The 20114-nt window shown below is 42.4% G+C and overlaps 2 protein-coding genes across 2 annotated transcripts in view; both read right to left on the bottom strand.

Annotated features, from left to right (window-relative positions):
* Positions 1–3029: 3029 nt before the first annotated feature.
* On the bottom strand, positions 3030–12267 carry LOC310995298 (dapper homolog 3-like; the record flags this gene model as incomplete). Its single annotated transcript, XM_083984312.1, has 4 exons — positions 3030–4537; positions 5153–5263; positions 5609–5741; positions 12037–12267. The coding sequence occupies 4 exons, from the start codon at positions 12265–12267 to the stop codon at positions 3030–3032; spliced, it is 1983 nt and encodes a 660-aa protein (XP_083840438.1).
* Positions 12268–13994: 1727 nt separating this feature from the next.
* gramd1bb (GRAM domain containing 1Bb) overlaps positions 13995–20114 on the bottom strand; it is a gene marked incomplete at its 5' end in the record, with an annotated part of 70919 nt that continues 64799 nt past the window's right edge. The window contains 3 exons of the mRNA XM_083985192.1: positions 13995–18264; positions 19190–19310; positions 19690–19797. Of these exons, the coding sequence (XP_083841318.1) occupies positions 18175–18264; positions 19190–19310; positions 19690–19797 (319 nt within the window). The 3' untranslated portion in view covers positions 13995–18174. The remainder of the gene's footprint in view (positions 18265–19189; positions 19311–19689; positions 19798–20114) is intronic.

The raw sequence follows: 20114 nt of genomic DNA, 5'->3' as shown, positions 1-20114 counted from the left end.
TGTCCCACCATAAAGACTGTACATAACAATCTGATGAAACTGAAGTTTTGTAAACAGTAGTGAAAAGTTTGTTGTAAATTTTTAAACACATGTTCAAAAAAACTCAAAGTTAATCAATGACTGTTCAATCACACTTTATTGCCAGATTGGCTGTTCACAATGCAAAGAGTTGGTTCATCGTGTCACCATGTCACTCCCAGTGGTTCTGCTCAAATCCAAGTGGACTAAAATACATAGCCGCCTACTAACTAACCATCATGATTGTTTTATAATCATCAAAAGAAACAGCCAGGACTTATCTTAAGACAGACCTAGAAAGTTTCTGTCATCAAAATACTAAAAAAGAGGGGTCTTAAAAGTGATTCTACTGTCAAACAATGTATTCTGGGAAGTCTACTAATAATGCTGATCAGATTTCTTCAAAGTTTTATTCTGATCTGTTATGTGAACTTTCATTCATTCTCATTCATTTGAGGTTTAAACACTTGACAGAAACAATCTGAGGTAATCAGAAAATAAAAAGAAGTACGTTTTAGTTGAAATTGTTTGAAAAACATAAAATAAAATAAAATAAAATAAAATGTGTTCAATTTTGATAGGTTAATGAAAAAAAGAGTGATTTCATTAAATTGGTCAAAGACAGTCTGAGTTTCTTTGACCAGTCACTGAAGTGTTAAAAGCTCCAAATGCAAATATGTTAATAGAAGCTGCACGTCAGGAAATGTTGGCTAATCTGCAAAGTGTGTCTCAACACTTGTTTTTCACTCCTACTCATGGATATAATTAGATATCTGTCCTGTGTGTTTTGTGATTCAAGTCTCAGAAATTACGTACGCAACTGACATTGAATCAACATTATTATATCAAATAAACAATTCATAATTGGTTCATAAAACACACATTCAGGAGCAGATGTGATTACATGCTTGTGTAACAGTGGCTAGTAGCACTGTTTATCTGACAGTTCCTTTGTTGACCACAAGAGAGAGCTAATACCTTAATAAAGATCTGCAAAAGATGGTGGTTAGAGGAGACAGCAGATACAGACTGAATAGCTAAAAGCTTCAGTTTGTCAACTTGCTATGAAATGTGAACTCATCTTCATTCAGCAATTTTTCTAACTTCCCTACATTAATATTCATAGACAAGCAAGAAAATATCTTAATATATCAATGGCTTTATTTAACAACTACATTTATTCCAAACAAGGCCACATGATAGTATACAAAAACATACATATTTACAGGAGTGAGTTGGTCTGTATCCCTGTGTCACTGAATGTGTGCACTTTATTGTACTGTATGTGTGCATGCATGCACACATGTCCCTTATTATGGCCTTTAAAACCCATTCCTGACTCACAGATCTGTTCATTCAATATCAGTGGCCCTAAAAGCTAATCTGCAAAGTGTGTCTCAACACTTCTGTTTTTATTCCTACTCACAGATAGATATCTGCCCTTTGTGTGTTGTCATTCATGTGGTCAAAATTGAATCAATATAATTATATCAAATAAACAATTAATAATTGTTTCTTTTGCCATGTTCATGCACAGATGATGGTGATAACATGCTTGTGTAACAGTAACAGTAGCAGCACAGAGGTAGTTTAGCTGACAGTTCCTATGTTGACCACAAGAGAGAGCCAATACCCTACATAAAGATGGTGGTTAAAAGGGACAGCAGACTGAATTTTAAATTGAACAGCTAAAATAAGCTTTAGTTTGCGTAATGTAAACTCATCTTTCATTCAGCAATTTTTTCTAGCTTCCTTATATCAATATTCAGAATTTTCATAAAAAATGAAAAAAAAAGTCTTAATATCAATGTTAAGGGCAAAATGGCTTTATTTAAAAACTACATTCATTCCAAACAAGGCCACATGATGGTATATACAAAAACATACATATTTACAGGAGTGAGTTGGTTTGTGTCTCTGTGTTACTGAATGTGTGCACTTTAATGTACTGTATGTGTGCATGCATGTGCACTGGTCCCTTATTATGGTTTCTAAAGCCCCTTCCTGACTCACAGGTCTGTTCATTTAATATCAGTGGCCCTAAAAGCAGCTGGCTGCAGAAAAGAAAGAGCAAGAGAACATTTTCTAAAGAGGCAGTGCTTTGTATGCTGTATAGGAAAACCTCACATAGACATAGATTTACACCATGATTCATTTGTTTTCTCCAGCACTAATGAGAGATGTTTCTCCAGGATGCTGGCTGAGGACAGGACAACGCCCCGCTGTTATGTGTCAAGTCTTACAACACATGAGTCGTGCTTAATTATATGCATCTGTAATTTCCAAATAATTTCAAAGAACCTTCCTGGAAGGAATGATGTAATTCTATAACGATCCCAGGGAAAATAGAGATAAGGTTCAAATGATAATACCTTTAGTTGATGAATAGACCTTTATTTTCCTGTAATATTATATTCCCCTGTAAATATTTTCCTTGGTCAATGTGGAGTTGGAGCACCAGATTACATATTTATCACAATCAGAAATGCAAATTTATTTAAAAATATGCAACAATGAAACAAATGTATCTAATTTCTAGTGTTAGCATTGGATTTTGACGATTTTGACCGTGTATTGTATTGAACTTGTGACTTATGTTTGTCTAGCTCTACACTGTTTGAATTAATCAACCATAAATCTATAATTGATTAACTATAAGGCCAAGAGACATCAAGAAAAAACTGTCAGTATATTCAGTCATGTAGCTTCAGTACAGTCTGTGTCAAACACAGTGTAACTTGGCATCACATCATCTGTCAGTTAGAGCAAAGTAATGCTCATTAGTCTAATGTCTGATGGTTGTCGGGTACAGATAAATTCAACAGATACTGCGGGCAGAAGATCTCTAGCAGATCATGGCCATTAATGTAAGCATCTCTCACTAAGAACATATTGTAATTAGAGGTAGGTAGGGTATAAAGACTATAAAGACTTGAGATGTAGCAGCCACAAAGTTGCTTTGACATTGACTTTAAAACACAGTAGTAAAGGTTATGGATCTGATCAAGTCCTCATACAGTGGTCATGACTTTGAGGGACCCTGAGCGGAATCGGAGGATCTTCTTCTTGAGAGCATGAGAGGCTTTGATCTTGACAAAGGCTTTCGGTTGTGAGGTGGCGTTTGCAGTGGCTTGTGGTGAAGGTGTGGACGAGGAGGAGGTAGAGGCAAGGCGTGGCGGCAGCTGCTGGGGCCATACCAGCCCCCCACTCTCATCCGAGTCACTGGACAGTGAGCTGGAGGCTGGAGAATACACCTCGCTCATGCTGGACTCGGACTCGGCGGGGGCAGCGCCAGCATAACCCTCCTCTCCCTGACAGAGAGGCGCTCTTTCCTGAAAGTCTGGGTGCCAGCGTTCGGTGTGCTGCTGCTGCTGCTGCTGGTGGTAGCTCTGGGGTTGGGAATGGGAACACGGGTGACCATAGCGAACTTTCCGAGGTGGCCTTCTGGAGTGCGCCTGCCCCGAATGGGTCTCTCCCTCATCCTGGCTGAGCTCTAGGTTGGAGCACCAGCGTTGGCCGTTGTTGCCCACCTGTGGTCCAGTGCCCTGAGCGAGATCCCCTCTGCCTTGGTGCCTCTCGGTGGTGCTGTACCGGCGCTCGGGCAGCACTCGCTGGCTCAGGAGGCTGTTTTCTGACTGGGATCGGTTGGTTTTACTGCTTGATTTCTTTGATCTCTGGCGGTCATTGTGGGTCTTCTTAGAGTTTCTAGATTTGGAGCTGGGGTGCTCAGGAGAGGCGACACCTCTGTTGGGCTTAGGTTGCTCAGGGTTGTAGTGTCTGGGGGAGCACACAGGGGCATGGCAAGCTTGTCCTGGGATATACTGAGCACTTACTAAATTGTGCTTGCGATGAATAGGGGGTTGTGCATGGAGATAATGCTGGGGGGATGAGGACTCACAACAAAGGTCAAGAGCCCCAACACCACAGTTGGGGTCCAGAGAGGGCAGAGGTGATGGTAGCCTCTCAGCCAGAGAGTGCGGCCTGGACTGGGGGTAGGGCAGAGCCAGATAGCAGTCCTCCTCCATGGACAGGGCCTCACCTCCACAGGCCTCCCCCTCTAGCTGGTCACAACCCCAACTTTGACTAGTAGGGTTTGCCAGAAGGTCAATGTGGGGCTGAAAATGGGGGTCAAGGAGGCGTTGCTCCATCGTAAGGGAAGAAGTTCTCCTGTGTAGAGAGCTGTGTCCAGGGGCACTGCAATATGGGGGGTCGGGGCTCAGGGTGGTGCGAGGCTGACATGGTCGTGGTGAGAGGGTGTGGCGCTGGATGAGAGTTAGGATGTAATTCTCTACCCTCAAAGCCTGTTGGTAGTCTTCCTCCGTGATCTGGTCCTCTGCAGGCTGCTGCTGCTGCTGCTGCCAGACTTGGTCGGCTCCACTAGGGTCCCACTGCCAGCCGTCCACCACTGTCCCCTCCTCAGCGATGCCCTCCAGAGGTGGGTACGGGGCGGAGAAAGAGCGGGGGAGTGTGGTGCGTAGGGCTGGCATATCCACTTCTCCATTCACCATGAGGGGGTCTCCTTATTACAGAAAACAAGACTGTTGTAGGCCAAGGCTAAGACAAATATATCTATTGAACAAGCATTTACACCATGGTTTTATTTTGGTTGTTGGGATCAGTTTAACTGTCAGCTGGATGCATTTTGCCTGGGGCTTAATAGTGTATACTGCATATAGCTCCAACTGCACTTCAGAAACACAGATTCAGTATGGTTTCTACAAGTGTAGTTAGGATCTTAATGCTTAATGTCACTTCTAATCTACAGTATGTCTTGGTGCATGTATGTTTTCCTCCCATGGGATATCACATCTTATTAAAAGATATGTTTATGCTCTGTGGTGTTCGTAGCTTTTTCTTTCCACTTGGATCTTTACCCCATTCCCTGATTCTCTGGCATTCAACAACCAGTATGATGGCGAGTCAGAAGACGCCAGAGAGGAATAACAAATCCACTGTCTAAAAAAAATGGATGAATACATGTTGTTGTGTTTCTAAAATTATGTACTAAAATTTGGATTGCTTCACTTACACATAGAACAGGAATGGCCTGTGTGACTGTCGCTACTTCTGAGAATGCATGTGTGTGCAGGTTTACGTGCACCTCAGTATTTCCAGATCTGCTAATTTTCCTTACCCACAGACTTTGGTCTGTCGTTGGTGTAATTCCAGGAGGAGACGGTCTCCGCAGGCTCGGTGAAACAAGACCTTCCTTTGGGTGACTGACCCTCACTCGACTCATAGAAACCTAAGAAAAAGTGCAGTTAGAGGGAGGAGAGATGACTATCTCATTTGTTATAGCTCACTGACCATTCCAGATGTCTAAAAATGTGCTGCTAGATGCAGGCAGCGTCTCACTACATTTCACAAATAGACCACAAAACAAAATTACAAGCAACTGGAGCATGAAGGAACAATAAGAGCAGAAATAAATTACAAAGTCTTTGCAGGCAAGCAAGAGAAAACATGGGTTCTGTTGTATGGAGCAAAAATTAAATGAAAAATACATGCCCTCTGGCTTTGTTGAAAATGAGTAAATCACGCAATGTTGTCATTAAGAGAAGCAAGTAAAGAGTTAGAGCTGTGGGCTCACCAGAACTTGGCCGACTGTCGCCTGTTTCTCCTTGAGCGGCATCATAAGAGCCATCGTCCGTATCGATCCTCAGCTCCCCCACTTGCTGTTCCAGCGCCTGCATCAGACCCCATGGTGAACTCTGGAGAGCACTCTGAAACACAAACACACACACATGCTGTTTTCTTGCTGTCTGTATTTGATTGTGGCGCTTTGAAAAGTAATTCTTAAGTAGATGGTAAGAGGCAACAATCAGCGATTTCAACAACAAAGCAAAAATTTTCAAACAGACCTTGCAGCCAAATTACTAGTCTGCAGATTTGCTAATGACAGAAACACAGCTGTGAATCCTTCACTGCTTGTTTCTCCAGCTGCACCAACACTCGTTATCATCTGTCACCTGCTGAGATGAGCTCTGAAATTTGGATTCTAGTGTTTAGCATTTGTGCATAGATGATTTGAAGTGAAGCATAAAAGAATTAATGTTGCATTTTGTTATCAGCTAATGACTAAATTGTAATAATTTGTGGGAGTAACTGTCATTTGGGTTTTTGTGCAGGAATCTTTTTCTTAGCCAACAGATTTTAAAAAAGAAAAAAAGAAAAAAAAAGAAATGACTCAAATGATGCAAGACAAACTGTCAAAACAGATGAAGAAACTTGGATGCAAGACTCTTTTACTAGTTACTAAGATAAGAATGTGGCCATCAAAGGTCACCACTGTGCACAGCATCCATATCTGTCTGTCAGAGGCCTCTCTTACATAAGCAAGCAAGCTTACAGAGGAAGCAGTCAGTTGGAACATGAATAATTCAAGGGTCTGTGAAAGGTTGGGGGATGTTTCTTCACGGACACGGACACACACACACACACACACAAATACTTGCCATATATACAAAGAAGATGTGTATATAGCACTTATAATCACAGCCTAGCCCCCCCCCCCTCCCTTCAAATAATAGAGTAAAAAAACCCACACACTCTCAGTTCTGCTGATTATATAATTTTCTCATATCTGCTAAACTTCTACTCGGAATGACTTGGTCTCACTACATTATAGTCAAAATTGGCTGCCAATTGGCTGCCACATGTGTTGAGGCTATAGTCCTCACTGCAGGCGGCCTCGGTTCGAATCCCGCATCGAGCGGCCCTATCTTGCATGTCATTTCCCGCCTCTCTGCCTCCCAATTCCTGTCTCTCTCTCAACTATCCTGTCCATTAAAGGCAAAAAAGCCCCCCAAAATATATACTGTATATACAAATTGGCTGCCATGAAGACAGAGGACTACACACACATGTACACACACACTCCCAGTGTAATTGGACATACTAGTTCTGTCAGCGAGACAATTTGCGCCAGTCTCATCTTCTGACACTCGGACTAACATCTGCAGACACTTGCACGCATGCCTGCCTGCATGGTTTAACAAAATACACACCCGCACACATACAAACCTGCACACATGCACAAAAGCACTTCATTTTGCCATTTGTAGAAGTGATAGGCCGACTGTTGACACTCAAGGCTCGTTAAGACACTTCATTACAACAAGACAGAGCGTGTCCTCACAACAAGGTGACACTTTTCACATTACAAACCTTCTATGATGGAGCACCTGTCAGGCTGTTGCTGCAGTCTCCAGCACTTCCTTTGTACAACTGTGTGTCTTTGCCAATAAAACACTGTCTATGGAAATGTAGGGAGTCCTGAGGGGGGGGGCCTATGTGCAAAATAGCTGATGCAAATCATTGGAAAGCACTGTTACTGTCATGCTGCTGGAGAGCGCTCTCAGCCATGACTGCATTAAGGCTGTGGAGATGACAAAGTCGGCCTGTCAGTCAGTCAGTCCACTCCTGAAATATCTCGGCTTCTATTTTGATGGATTGCCATGAAATTTTTTATTCATTTAGTCATTCTGCCCAGAGGAGAAACATCTGCTGTCTCAGAAGATTCCTAACGTCTACCCTAGTGCCACCATAAGGTTGATGGATTACGTCATGGGACAGACATTCAAATTCACCTCACGATGCACTGTAACAACTTTAAAGACCTCAACTTTTCATCTAAATTAGTTTCAACATCTGATCAAAACTATGGATATTCTTTTGTTTGGTACTAATTAGCAAATAGTACTTGGTAGACATTATTCCAGGTAAACATCAGCATGTTACGCAATGTTGTTGTTATTGCTGTTTACATGCTGACATTTTAATTTAGCTTAACTTCTCTGAAAGCACCATTACAGACCTATAAACCTATCCAACTTCACACAATACAAAGGTACAAGGGAAGGGAATCAAGAAAATATGGCTGCCTCATGTCAGTCAGACTTTGTTGTTCAATGTAAATGAACCCAAATGTCACAGATATTGTGCAACAGCGTCAGTGGACAGTGCTTCAGTGTTATGCTCTGAAGCCCTCAACATGGGAATCTTTGACGTCTTTTGAGAAGTGAATATGGCAAAAAGCACAGAGCCCCATAATGAGGCTGTGGACTCCTTTGTCTTAAAGGTCACACTGTCAATTTTCCTGGATGAAATCCCTTGGTCCGCCTCCTCAGTTCAAGCTTAAGAAGAATTGCACGTGTTTGTATTTGAACAGTTTAACACTATAGTCCAATTTGAACCCTTCTGAGTATGAACTTCTCATTCATTTGCTTCAATCAGTGTTTGCGCTATGACTCTTTTGTCTAAATGTGGTCATAATGCAAATGGTGCTGAGGGGCAATTGACCCATGCTAACCTATGCTTCCCACACAACCTCTTCACCCCAAACACTGTCATTTCTTTTGTCCCGACAAGGGTCCTTATTGTTTCACTATAAACAAAGCATTAGCATCCCTACATCAATATGGTCTTGTGTGGTGGAAACGGAGAGTAGGGAGCTTTGTCTCAGCTGCTGGCACGGGGTAAAGAAATGGTTGGGAGGAGGAGAGACTATTGGAAATCAATAAATCAATGGATGCTGTTTCACTCAATTGATTGCTTACCACCATTTTTTGGCCATGCCCGCAAATGAACACACATACACACACTGTGGAAGCCAAGATGCAGCTTATTAAACTATAATGCTGCAGGGAATAGGCAGACCATTGTGGATGAAGCAAACCAACCAACACAATAGTGTGGCTTTGGTGACGGTGTGGCTCCATTATTAATAGTCTCGCCCTGGTTCCCTGACACTCCGCACACTGTATCATTACTGTTTTACGGCATCCCCTGCCTGAGGCTGTTGGGGGATGGGGAAGACGGAGGACACGGTGCAGCCACCCTCACCTAGCCATTAAGCTGTTAGGCTGAATGTGCAACACAGCTCTTTCAGAGAAAGAGAATGACCAGCAGGTGTATCCAGGACATTTCTGGCTGATTTCTCATTGATATTACCTGTTGAGATGACAAGTCGAAGACAAAAGACATTGCATTTCTGTCTTCCAAGAGTTTTCTTTCCATCAGAGAGGATCAAAAATCTAACATTAATCATAAATCTAACATAAATCTCAGCTTCTGCAAAGGGAATTTTGATCTGTAGACCAGAACCCAAAGCAGTAGCTGGCTGGCAGCTTCTTTAAAACCACTACACGAGTATATGGAAATCTATGGGACGGGTTGCACAAGGCATGCAGCCGCACTGCTGGACCCTCTATAATTAAAGCTGTGTTGTGACTGGCTCCACACAGTCAAGGCTGTGGGAGGCCGGAAACACACTCAAGCACACACAAATACAAACACACACACACACATACACACAAGACACCCTACCCCCAGTTCCACCGCTTGATTGAACCACTGATCCCTTCTTTCTTCCAACACACACACACACACACACACACACACACACACACACACACACACACACACACACACACACACACGATTAATTCTGATTTGACAGAGTATGAGTTTGCACACAGACACACACTTGCACACATGCATTAATGCACAAGGTGTTTACAAAACCATTGTAGATGGCACTCATTAGCCTGCTCTGACTCTGTGCTCAGTGCACTGTGGCTTGTTGGCAGGGCAGCGGGGTGGACCGGCTATGAATGGAGTCTCTAAAGAGAGACGTGCACAAGGCCGCAATCATGTGACTGACAGCTCTGGGACCAGCTTAGAGTCCACCTTGTGCTTTTTCTGCTTGCAAACGTCAATTGGAAAATCTGGTTTCTTGTTGCCGATGTGTACTTGCATGTATATTTCCAGCTGCTGATGTGCACAAAGAAGCCAAAGACTGCAGACATTTGAGATCTTTTTTTTATGGCTGTGTGGCAGAACAAAGCAGAGGGAACCATGCAGTGATCCATTCGAGTGATCAGTCACTGCTGAGTAGACTAACAGTGCTGCACTCTCACTAATGACGTGCTGCTGTTTTAACATAAGGACACACAACTTAGTCGATGATGAGTCACTACTTCAGCAAAGGTGCACAACAAAGCCTCACATGCTTTTTGCACATGCCAAGAAAGACAGACCATGTTTAACATTTTATCTAAATCCACTGTCAATTCAAAATATTCAGAAAAATGTTCAAATTGCTCCTAATATTAAAAACAAACTTCAGGGAACCGAAGATTTCCCACAGCAAACACCTCTCCACACAGATGAATGTAAGTATGTCACATGCTCATACACAATTCATATATTCTCCTCTACTTTCTGCAAACACACACAGCAGGGCGGCTGCAGGGAGGTCAGAGCCTCATGCTTTCCCAGCTGCTGTCTGGCGTCCCACAGCTGTCAACACCTTCAACACCACACACTGTATCCAGGAGAAAAGGCCACTGAGACAGTCTGGGGCCACATTCATGTTCAAAGACACACGCACACGCGCATACACACACACGCGCGCACACGCTGGCAGTCTCACGGGTCAGCTGTTTTCAGTGTTGCACCGTGAACTATACATTTCGGGGACTTTAACCTACATGGAGGATGAGATTGGGGGGATTGGGGCTCGGACGCAGATGGTGACCTGATATGATGAAGACTCAATTTGAGACTTCAATTAAGAATCCTGAGCGTCGGAGAGAAAATACTCTCCAAGGAATTTCCCGTGTAATTACACACACGCTTGGATAAGCGGGACAGTTAATAAACATCGATCCGACAGCGCCGAGCTGCAGAAAATGAAAAACCGAGGAGAAATAAGCGGCACTGTGGGGGAAACGGTTTGTCACTTCCTCGCTGGCCTTGAAAATTGCTGTTTCCCGTCAAAGAGAGAGAGAGAGGGAGAGAGGATGAGGAGCCAGGTTGAAGTGACAGCTTCACCATCACCGGAGGATATGAATTTAAGAGCTGGAACGTGTGGCACATGGGAAACACTTGGCCTTGCAAACTGGCCCTATAATCTCTTAGGCAAAGATAAAGCCCTGTGCCCACATCGTGCCATACCCAGGATGACGCCAGCGTCCACGGCCACCTATGCGCCTTATCCTCAGGCAGGGGCCTCGGTCGGCATCATTAGTATTCTGCTCCATATGCGCCTATTGTTAGGCCCCCGGCGGAGGAGAGGAAAGGAGAGGAGAGGGAGGGGTGGCAGAGGGGGAGAAGGAGGTGTGAAGAGGAGGCGGCTGATTTAATTTCTTTTTCACTCTCCTTAATAATGGCTTCCTATTGTAGCAATGTTGGGACAACTTGCGGGCTGCACAAGAGCAGCAACAAAACTCAAAGACGGCACAAATGTAACAGCATTACCAAAAAATATATTAAATATAGGTAATCAGAAAGGCTGTCACATTGTTCAGTGATGCGTAAAAGTTCATGCAGGGGCTGAGGGATGAGATCATGCCGTAGCGATGCTGTCACACCCAAACTTTTATTCGTCTGGATTAACCCAGTTTTTTTTTATTCTCATGTTAATGCTGGCACCGCGCTGCGTCACAGCGGAACGTATTCGGCGCAATTTGGGGCTGAGCTCAGCACGGGAAAAAGCCAAGATAATCACGTATCTCGTAAAAATGTTAGCTGCAACATCAACACACAAGCCGGAGGAATAATTCATCCCTTTATGATCTGCAGAGAGCACAAATAAGAGCTTGTTAAGTAGTAAAACATACAAAAGTCCATGATGAGGGAACAATGGGCCATTAAATAGTGGGTCTGTGCCACAAACGGCGGGTGCTCCACCCCCTGATTTCGTTACCCACAGGCATAAATCTCAGCCTAAAGCGCAGAAACGCATTAGAGCCTTTCAAACGGAGAGCCTATTAATCAAGTTGGGTAACTTTTTTTTCGCAGATAGAGGTCACGTCTACACAAAAGGCGCTGCCCAAACCAAGAGTCCATGCACCGGTCAAGCGGATTACAATGAGGATACGCTGGAAAGGCTTTTATATTCAAAACTATGTACATGCATGGGGTAAAGTGGGGTTCAGCGCAGGGTGGGGTAACATTGGAAGAGCCGCCGGAATCCAAACGAGCAGTAAAAGACGCTCAATATAAACTTCTTACCAGCTGTCGCCTCAGTGTCAAGTTTTCCTGCCCCCAGCTGCTGAAACACGCCAGCTCTCCTCTGGAGCTGTCCTGGGGCAGGAGGTCTACCAGAGCCAGCGCCCCCAGCACAAGGCACTCCTGCCTCTGCTTGCGGAGCTCCAGCTCGCACAGCCCGGCCAGACTCGCCTCCAAGCGCTCCTTGGTCCGACTGCGCTCCACAGTCACCGGGAACGAGAACGCACGGTGCATGACCCCGCAAATCCCGGGATTATCTGCACAATGAAAGCTAATTATTTCCCTTATTTCGTATTTCGCATTCACCCACTTTGCCCAGATTTACGAGGGCGTTCGCAGGCTATAAAGGGCCATGCTGCATCCCATTCCGTGTGATAGTACGGTTGCCTTGGAGCAGCATGGTCTCTCAGACCTTCTATGCGCTATACATTTTCTATTTCGCAGCTGTCAAACGCAGCAGCGGAGCTCCGCCCTCTGCGACCAGCCACGGTGAAAAAGTGGGGAGTCTTCCGCCCCCTTCACAAATTCAATCTCAGCCTTCATTGGATGTGAGGCTCTGGCAGGGCGCAGCGCGTAACACTGTCCCATCCCCCTTGATTCATTACAGTGACGCGTCGACCTCACCCATCCTCTCATCTCGGCTGGGACTAATGGACTACTCCGGGGGATGGTTATTTCTGGGGAAAATAGCGAAAGGCTGGGAATTTATGACCCTGGAACGATTTAAAGTCATAATGAAGGAGCAGAGCAAGGGGGGCAACAACCAAGACCAGAATGCGACACTGGGGGAGAAAACTGTAAAATACAGGAACCAGCAGTTAAAGGATGGGCTATAATATGAAGACACTGCAAATGTCAACAGTATATTTCAGGGCATTGTGAAGTACGTATAGTCTGTGGCCACATCATTTAAAGTGTTGTTTAAAAACGCCAGTGGAATACACAGCTTTTACAGATTTGACTTAATTATCCCTGCACCATTATGCTTGCTTTTTTTATGACGATTTAAGCAGGAATCCAGACTATAATAATCTCCAACTCCAACTGCACACAAAGTGTAAAAGCTTGGCAGTGACTTCATCTTGCCATATTTGAGATTTCCCTACCACACATTAGTACCTCGGATAACGTCTTTACACAGGTTAAGGCCTAATGTTGTCAATTTAAAGTCCAAATAGCAAAGAATCAGCAGAAATGACAATCTTGTCAATACTCACTTTAAAAAATAGATATGATTTCAGTTAGATAAACTTAACAAATGTGATAGAGAAAAGCACAATTTAGAAGCAACTGGCACTGGGTAAAATAGGTGATTATTTGCACAATAAATGAAATAATATAAACAAGTGACTATACTTATGGTACTCTACTGACTCCTTTTACCCTCAGTGGCAATGGATGGACATCACATCATGGCTTCCACCTGGGTTCATGTGGTTAGTTTAAGTAACAGAGACAATGTTAATGTGCAAAGCATGCAACAGTAATTACAGTGAGAGCCATGGATATCCCATGGGAAACTTCTCTGAACAAACAGTAGTAGGTTATGAGCTTGTACTATAGGTACAGCTCCTAAAATAACAATGCTTTCAATACAGTATGTGCCATTAATATTTTAACATCTTGTGATTTTATTTTATTTTTTAAAGTGCAGTAACAGATGAATATTTCATCTCAGTTCGTCATGCAAGCTTCCTCTGTACTTTACTGTAAAGTCTCCTGAGGTCACACGTGCTGGGTCTTTAAGGAGAACTCTACTTCCTGTTATGAAAATAAAACAAACAAAACAACTCATGGTAGAAATATCAAGTCTGAAAAGCTGCATTTGTGGAATTACCATTGAAGTAGCTCTCCACTCCAAGAACAGCAACAGCTTTTTGTTCAATAGTTTTTATTCATACTTCCAGTTTCTACTTCACATGAACCAGAAAGTCACTTTTATCTTCATTCTCTATGAGGCAAAGTCATCGGCAAGTCAAAACCCACGCGCAGCGCAGGTTGGATTCTTTTGTCAGTGTGTACATGTGCACACTGCAGATATACACAACATATACTTACAGTATATTTATCTCATGTATAAAGTTCACTAAAAGTCTCTCTAGAGATCAAAACATTTTCTAAAAAAAAGAAAAAAAAACATACAGTAGAATTCTTTTTGAACAGAACTACACCAGTACATATTTTTTTATCAAGACACACTCAAAGAAGAGCATTTGCTATGAGTTTGATCAGTGGTCGTTTTCAGGAGGTGATTCCTACTGTGTGTTAACCAAGGCTGTTAGTCAGTACGGTGTTGTATGAGTGGCACTATTGTCTCGCCCGGCTCTGTAATAGCAAGGCAAATGCCAATTAATACAGTCAACGAAGCGCACAATTCATTAGTTGTCAGTGACAAAATGGTGGCATCCAGAACTCTCGGGGTCGCCTTGGTTCCACAGCTGTGCAGCAATAGCAATCATACAATCATTCTAGCAACGCAGATAACTGTGGGAGTGCACACGAGAAAAGAAGGAATGAGAACTTTGTTTGTTTTAGCCGTTTGTCGGAGGCTGTGAGAAATATTGGGGTTTCCAAGAGAGTACTGAAAACAAAACAAAACAAAACCCTCAAAACCTAATTTGCATAATTGGTGAAGTTAAACTGAGGTGTGCTATGAAAGTTTATTGTAATTTGGTTCTAAGAGGATGTGCGTTTTTTTTTTTTTACAGTTCAGTAATACAATGTTTGTACACTGAACCGTTTTCCCTCAACTTTGAAATAAAATGCAATTGCCCCAAGATTAAAATCAGGTATCAAAGGTATCAAACCAAAGCTGTGAAGTTAAACTAATTTACAATGTTTCCCTCAAAATGGTTGAACATAATTGAATAAAAAAAAAAGTAATTCAAGCATCTGAAAAAGGAAAAAAAAAATCCATTTCATCATACACTTTAAAAACAAACTCTTTAAAGCATTTCAATCACATTTTCATATATATATTTCATATATGTGACATCTCTGTACCATCATATACATGAAGCATAAGTTCACTATAATCTTTCAGTGTCATCAGGATTGTGAAAGTGATTTCTATAAAACAGAAAACATTTCCAACCATTCACATTCAGGTCTTAAGGTTTCCATGTGTTATTACTCCTGCCTTCTTCAAATGTAATACACAAACAGTAGGGGTCCAAATACTGAAGCTTTTTCTGCTGTTGTCAGTAACCCGCCACACAGGCACACAGTAAAAGATACCTTTTTCCCTTCATACTCATAATAACTTATTCTTGCCTTGCCCTGAAATAGACAAGAAAATGTGGCTGACATCATTTTGGAGTTGCTTCAGTTTGGGAAGTTTTGGAAGATTCACATGAAATCACCTCAATAATAATATTCTATTTTAGGCCAAAGCAACTCTATTTTTGAGCAGTAGCAAACCAGCAGGATTGAAATCCAGCCGTTTCTAACGAGTTTGGAAGTTGTAATCACCAGTGTGATTAACTGAAACATGCCAGTGAAACTATTTCCTCAGCCCTGCATTTATATCCAAACTAAATCACTCCCATTCCTCTCTCTCTCTCATTCTTTACCTGAAAAGGCCTTAAAGTGCTTCACTTTCTCTTCTGTTTTTTTTTTACATAAGGAAGTTTTTCTTAGTTTGGAAGTGCTTTCATCGCTGAAGTCTGTCAGCTCTAAGGGGTCTCTACTGACAAACTGTCGACAAAAGAGATGCTCTTTACCGCACCTACTCCAGTATGTGTATACACACACCGGTAATAAAACATGACATATATGATAAATACTTCATTTAAAACAAGGTGATAATTTGTTAAGGTACATTTCTACTTCTTTCTTTTGGTTCAATTTAGTTATTCTCATGCTTGCATCCAAGACAGACACTTGAAATGGGGAAAGGAGAGTATATATTTGCATCAAATAAGTTGCTTTAAAAAGTAGTTTGACATTTAGGGAGATATCAGTGTCACATATCTGCACGCCAAAGAGCAAGTTCGTTTAATTCAGCTAGACAAAAATGGATAACCGCTAACCTGGCTAGCATAAAGACTAGAAACACGGGGGAACCAACTTTCTATTCCAGCAGTTTTCCCCAGTTTCTATCAGTACACTAAACTAAGTAGCGAATAACCAGCAAAGAAGTTAGCTAATTAACCCCAAGATAGCTATCAGGCTGTAGCTTTGTATTTAGGGTATAAACATGAGAGTGGTTTTGATCTTTGCATTGAACTCAAGTAATCAAATAAGCAAATCTCTGAAAAATTTCAAACTATCCCTTTTAGCAAAGAGTGGTCAAGCCACTAATGTGGTGACAAGGACAAAGAGTTGTTCAGAGAGGGCAGATGAAGGGTCCACCTCAAAAATGCTTTATATCCATTTACAAGAGAAAAAGCATCAAGTCCAAGTTGATTCAATTACAAAAATTTGAATGATCCAATCGGTTTTCTTCCTTTTGTCATCCACAGATTTTAAGCTACTCAGTATGTGTCAAAAAGTTGCATTAATTGATAGTGTAAGCAATCGGTCACTTTGTACATGAAGGTGTAAATTGGAAAATCAAATCTTGGATACTTTATTGTGGAACAAAACTCTTCAGTTGTAAACTGTACCCTGGTGGGGCTAATGCAAGGCAGCATCCAAACGCATTAGCATTAAAAAAGGCAGTCTGGCTGCAGGAGCCAGAAAATAAAAATAAAATAAAATTAAGAAACATACAAGTGTGGTATGGTAAAAATGTCACACTTTACAGCACACATTTTTTGTGCGCGCACACACACACGCATGCACGCACTCTCACGCTCACACACACATACTCAGTCACACACATGCGCGAATATAATCGCGCGAATGCAGAATCATACTTGCACACTGGACATGTCACAGACATATCTGGCATGCATTTTTAGAAGAAAACACTTTTTGTTAGAAATTCTTTAACTGGTCTAGAGCTCTGATAATTTCTTTATGTACATAAATTAACAATAAATATAGGTAATGTTTATATATTTTGAAATATATATATTAAATAATGAAATATTCTTATATATTTCAAATATATTCATAGATTTTTTTCTAATTTGAAACATTTTTTTTTAAAGAGATATAGTCACAGTTTAGTAATAAAACAAGTAAGAACACAGATCTCCCTACAGGTGTGGCTGCAGCATCCCTTTTTCAAAGAAGAATAAGTTGTGATCAAAGTCTGGCCTTTTTTGTCCAGGCAAAAAACATTCAATTTCTTTACAAGGATGAGGAATGATGTGGTAAAAGGTAGTGAACACTGCGACTGGGGCAACTGGTCATGTGAATAACGGTCAAAAATACTGGTTCAGGTCCTCTTAATCTTTAGGTTCTACTTTTACATAATTCAACACGATGGTCTGACAGGGAACCAGCCCTGAAAGAAGCCAGGGTCAAACAAGGCAAAGGAGCTTCCAGCTACAACACTTCTTTTCCTTTTTGGTTGTGGGATGATACTGCACTCTGATTACCTGGTGGTTTGCTAAAGAGACGCTGCAGCGAGGACCTCTAGGGGACGATTGGTTTGGAACAGTCGAGAGAGTGTAGAAAGCCATTAAGACTCGAAAGGACCCCCGCCCCATTCACCCTTTCCTTTGTCTAAATCTCTCATCATCTTCTGTTCTTCTTTTTTTTTGACACACATAGACTGGAACTGGACCACATTAACACTGACTGAGGGGAGCTAGGTTGTCTAAACGCATGCAGTAGTTTTCCTTCGTTCCCTCTCGCCACTCTCCTGGTCGGCATGGCTTACAGAAGGATGCACTTGAAAACAAAGAGAGTAGAAGGAAACGGTTTTCCCACAAGTGTAGAGATGGTGCCGGTCTCGCACCGCCCCTCAGTGCCTCAGTGATGTTGGGGACACCTCAGTTCCTGTGTGTGATTGGGGCACTTTCTGTCTATGACTTCCTCCTCTGGGGGGGTGTTTTTTTTGTTGTTGTTGTTTTTTTTTAACCCTCTGTGCGCTGGTTACCCTCTGTTCCTGTTTGTCTCTTTTGGACCAGCTCACTGTTGGTCCCGCTTCTCCCACCGTTCCCTCTCTTGCTGCTGCCTGCACACTGGTTCACAAACTTAACAGGTCCTATATTGCACAGCATGCCCTCATGGCCTTGTGATGGTGTGTCAGTGATAGCGACTTCTCTTTTCCTCCGCCTCAGAGCTAAATTCACTTAACCCAATGCCTCGTTGGAGGTTCAATAAAGAGTCTTTCATCTAAAGAAGAGAGACAGAGGGGAAAAAAAACAAAGCGTCAGCTTGTATATTGAAGACAAGGAAAATCACACACTCCTAAGAAGTTATTAAATAGCTTTCCAAAAATGTCTTTACTTGGATAATATTGCAACCATTAGCTATAATTATATGAAAATGGAGATTAGATCAGCACTAGGATCAAAGTTCTCACCACGCGAGTGACTGACAGTGACCCTCTCATTTGTGCAACTATTTTTCGGCTGGCATAAAATGTGATGGTTCTAGGGTTTTCACAGACATCCTCTCTCAGTAGTGGATGTGATGCATTTTACAGAGCTAAAACGTTCAGGTACTGTGATACAGTGCTCTTAAAAGTCTATCTGAAGTCTATCCGAACTCGTACCAGTTCGATCTGGTACGAGTTCACGGGTCGGAAGTTACGAGTGGCCGTTATAGTGCACTTTCACGGGTAACAGGTCGGAAAAACACGAGTTACGGGTTGCCTGGAACGCTACAAAGTCCTAAGTCGTGACTTGAAGCCGTAACTTACGGTTTCAAAAGCCTGCCTGGAACGCAGCATCGGTTTTACCTGACAACGAGAAGGGAGGGGGGAGGAGAGCGCTGCTAAAAGTAACATGGCGGAGAACTCGAAGAAGCAACCGAGAGGTTCAGAAGTGGATCCTACTAAAAAGAAAAAGCCTTCCTGTTCGGCAGAAGGTCTGTTGGCGAAGAGAGTGACAAATGGTAGCGGTGGGTAGGGGAGGGGCGGGTTACACCGGGCCATAAGCCATATTGAGGTGCCAGCCGTATCGTTGTAATAACGCAGAAATCCTCTAGGGGGCGATAGAAGTTATGCACTATAGCTTTAAGCTGAGAGCATCACAAACATCACACATCACATAGTTCTGAGCTGATTAAAAAAAAAAGTCCCTTTGTGTCTGAGTACCTGGTCTAACAGCACCACCGACGACTTGATAATCTCCCTCCATTTCTGCAGCTCGGCGTCATGGTAACGCTGCTGCGCCTCCAGGAGCTGGGCCCACTCCATCTGCGTCTGAGGCAGTTTACTGGGAAACACAAAACACATCAGCAACGTGAGCAGAGTGCAGTCAATGAAGCTTGACTTCTATTCTGAGGGACTGCCAACAAACAGTTTGGTAAATAGTTTCACTGAGCCCAGAGCAATTTGGGGCTAATTTAAGAGACCATGTCTTCCTGTCACACACATCAGCTGCCATATGGACATAGTTTAATGTATGTAATGGTAACAGTATGTGTGTGTGTACCCTGTGTGTATGTCTGAAATTGTATGTGTATGATTTTGTGTGGTTGCTTTTGGGGAACAAAGCCAAATAACAATAGTGGATTTAAAGCTGAACGTTGCTCAATCTCCATCTTAGATTACAAAAAATGTGTGTGTGTGTGTGTGTGTGTGTGTGTGTGTACCTTTCATGAAGCCGCAGGCCTTGCCAGGTTGTTAAGGACTGTGCAGAGTACTCCAGCATCCACAGCTTGTAGAAGAGCATCATGTTGAGGAACACCAGCAGGACCAGGCTGAGGAAAGGCAGAAAATGAGTCATTTCCTTTTGTCCTTTTTTCATAGTGCAGCTAATTAGCTGAGACGTTAAATGGAAATTACATACAAACAATGATGGGAATACTGTAAACATATACTACGTATATCTGGCTATACTGGCTCATCAGATTATATATATATACCTTAAACAGATCCTATGGATGGCAATGAAAGGAGAGGAGAGAGAACAACAATGAAATATTTAGAAGGAATCTGGTTTAAATAGTAAATAAGACAAAACCACACAAATACACACACACTAAAAATGGATGAAATCATGCAACATAAATTTGAA

This window comes from Trachurus trachurus (assembly GCF_905171665.1).
Source record: "Trachurus trachurus genome assembly, chromosome: 13".
Taxonomy (NCBI): domain Eukaryota; kingdom Metazoa; phylum Chordata; class Actinopteri; order Carangiformes; family Carangidae; genus Trachurus; species Trachurus trachurus.
The sequence above is the reverse complement of the archived record's forward strand: the minus strand, read 5'-3'. Positions and strand labels throughout refer to the sequence as shown.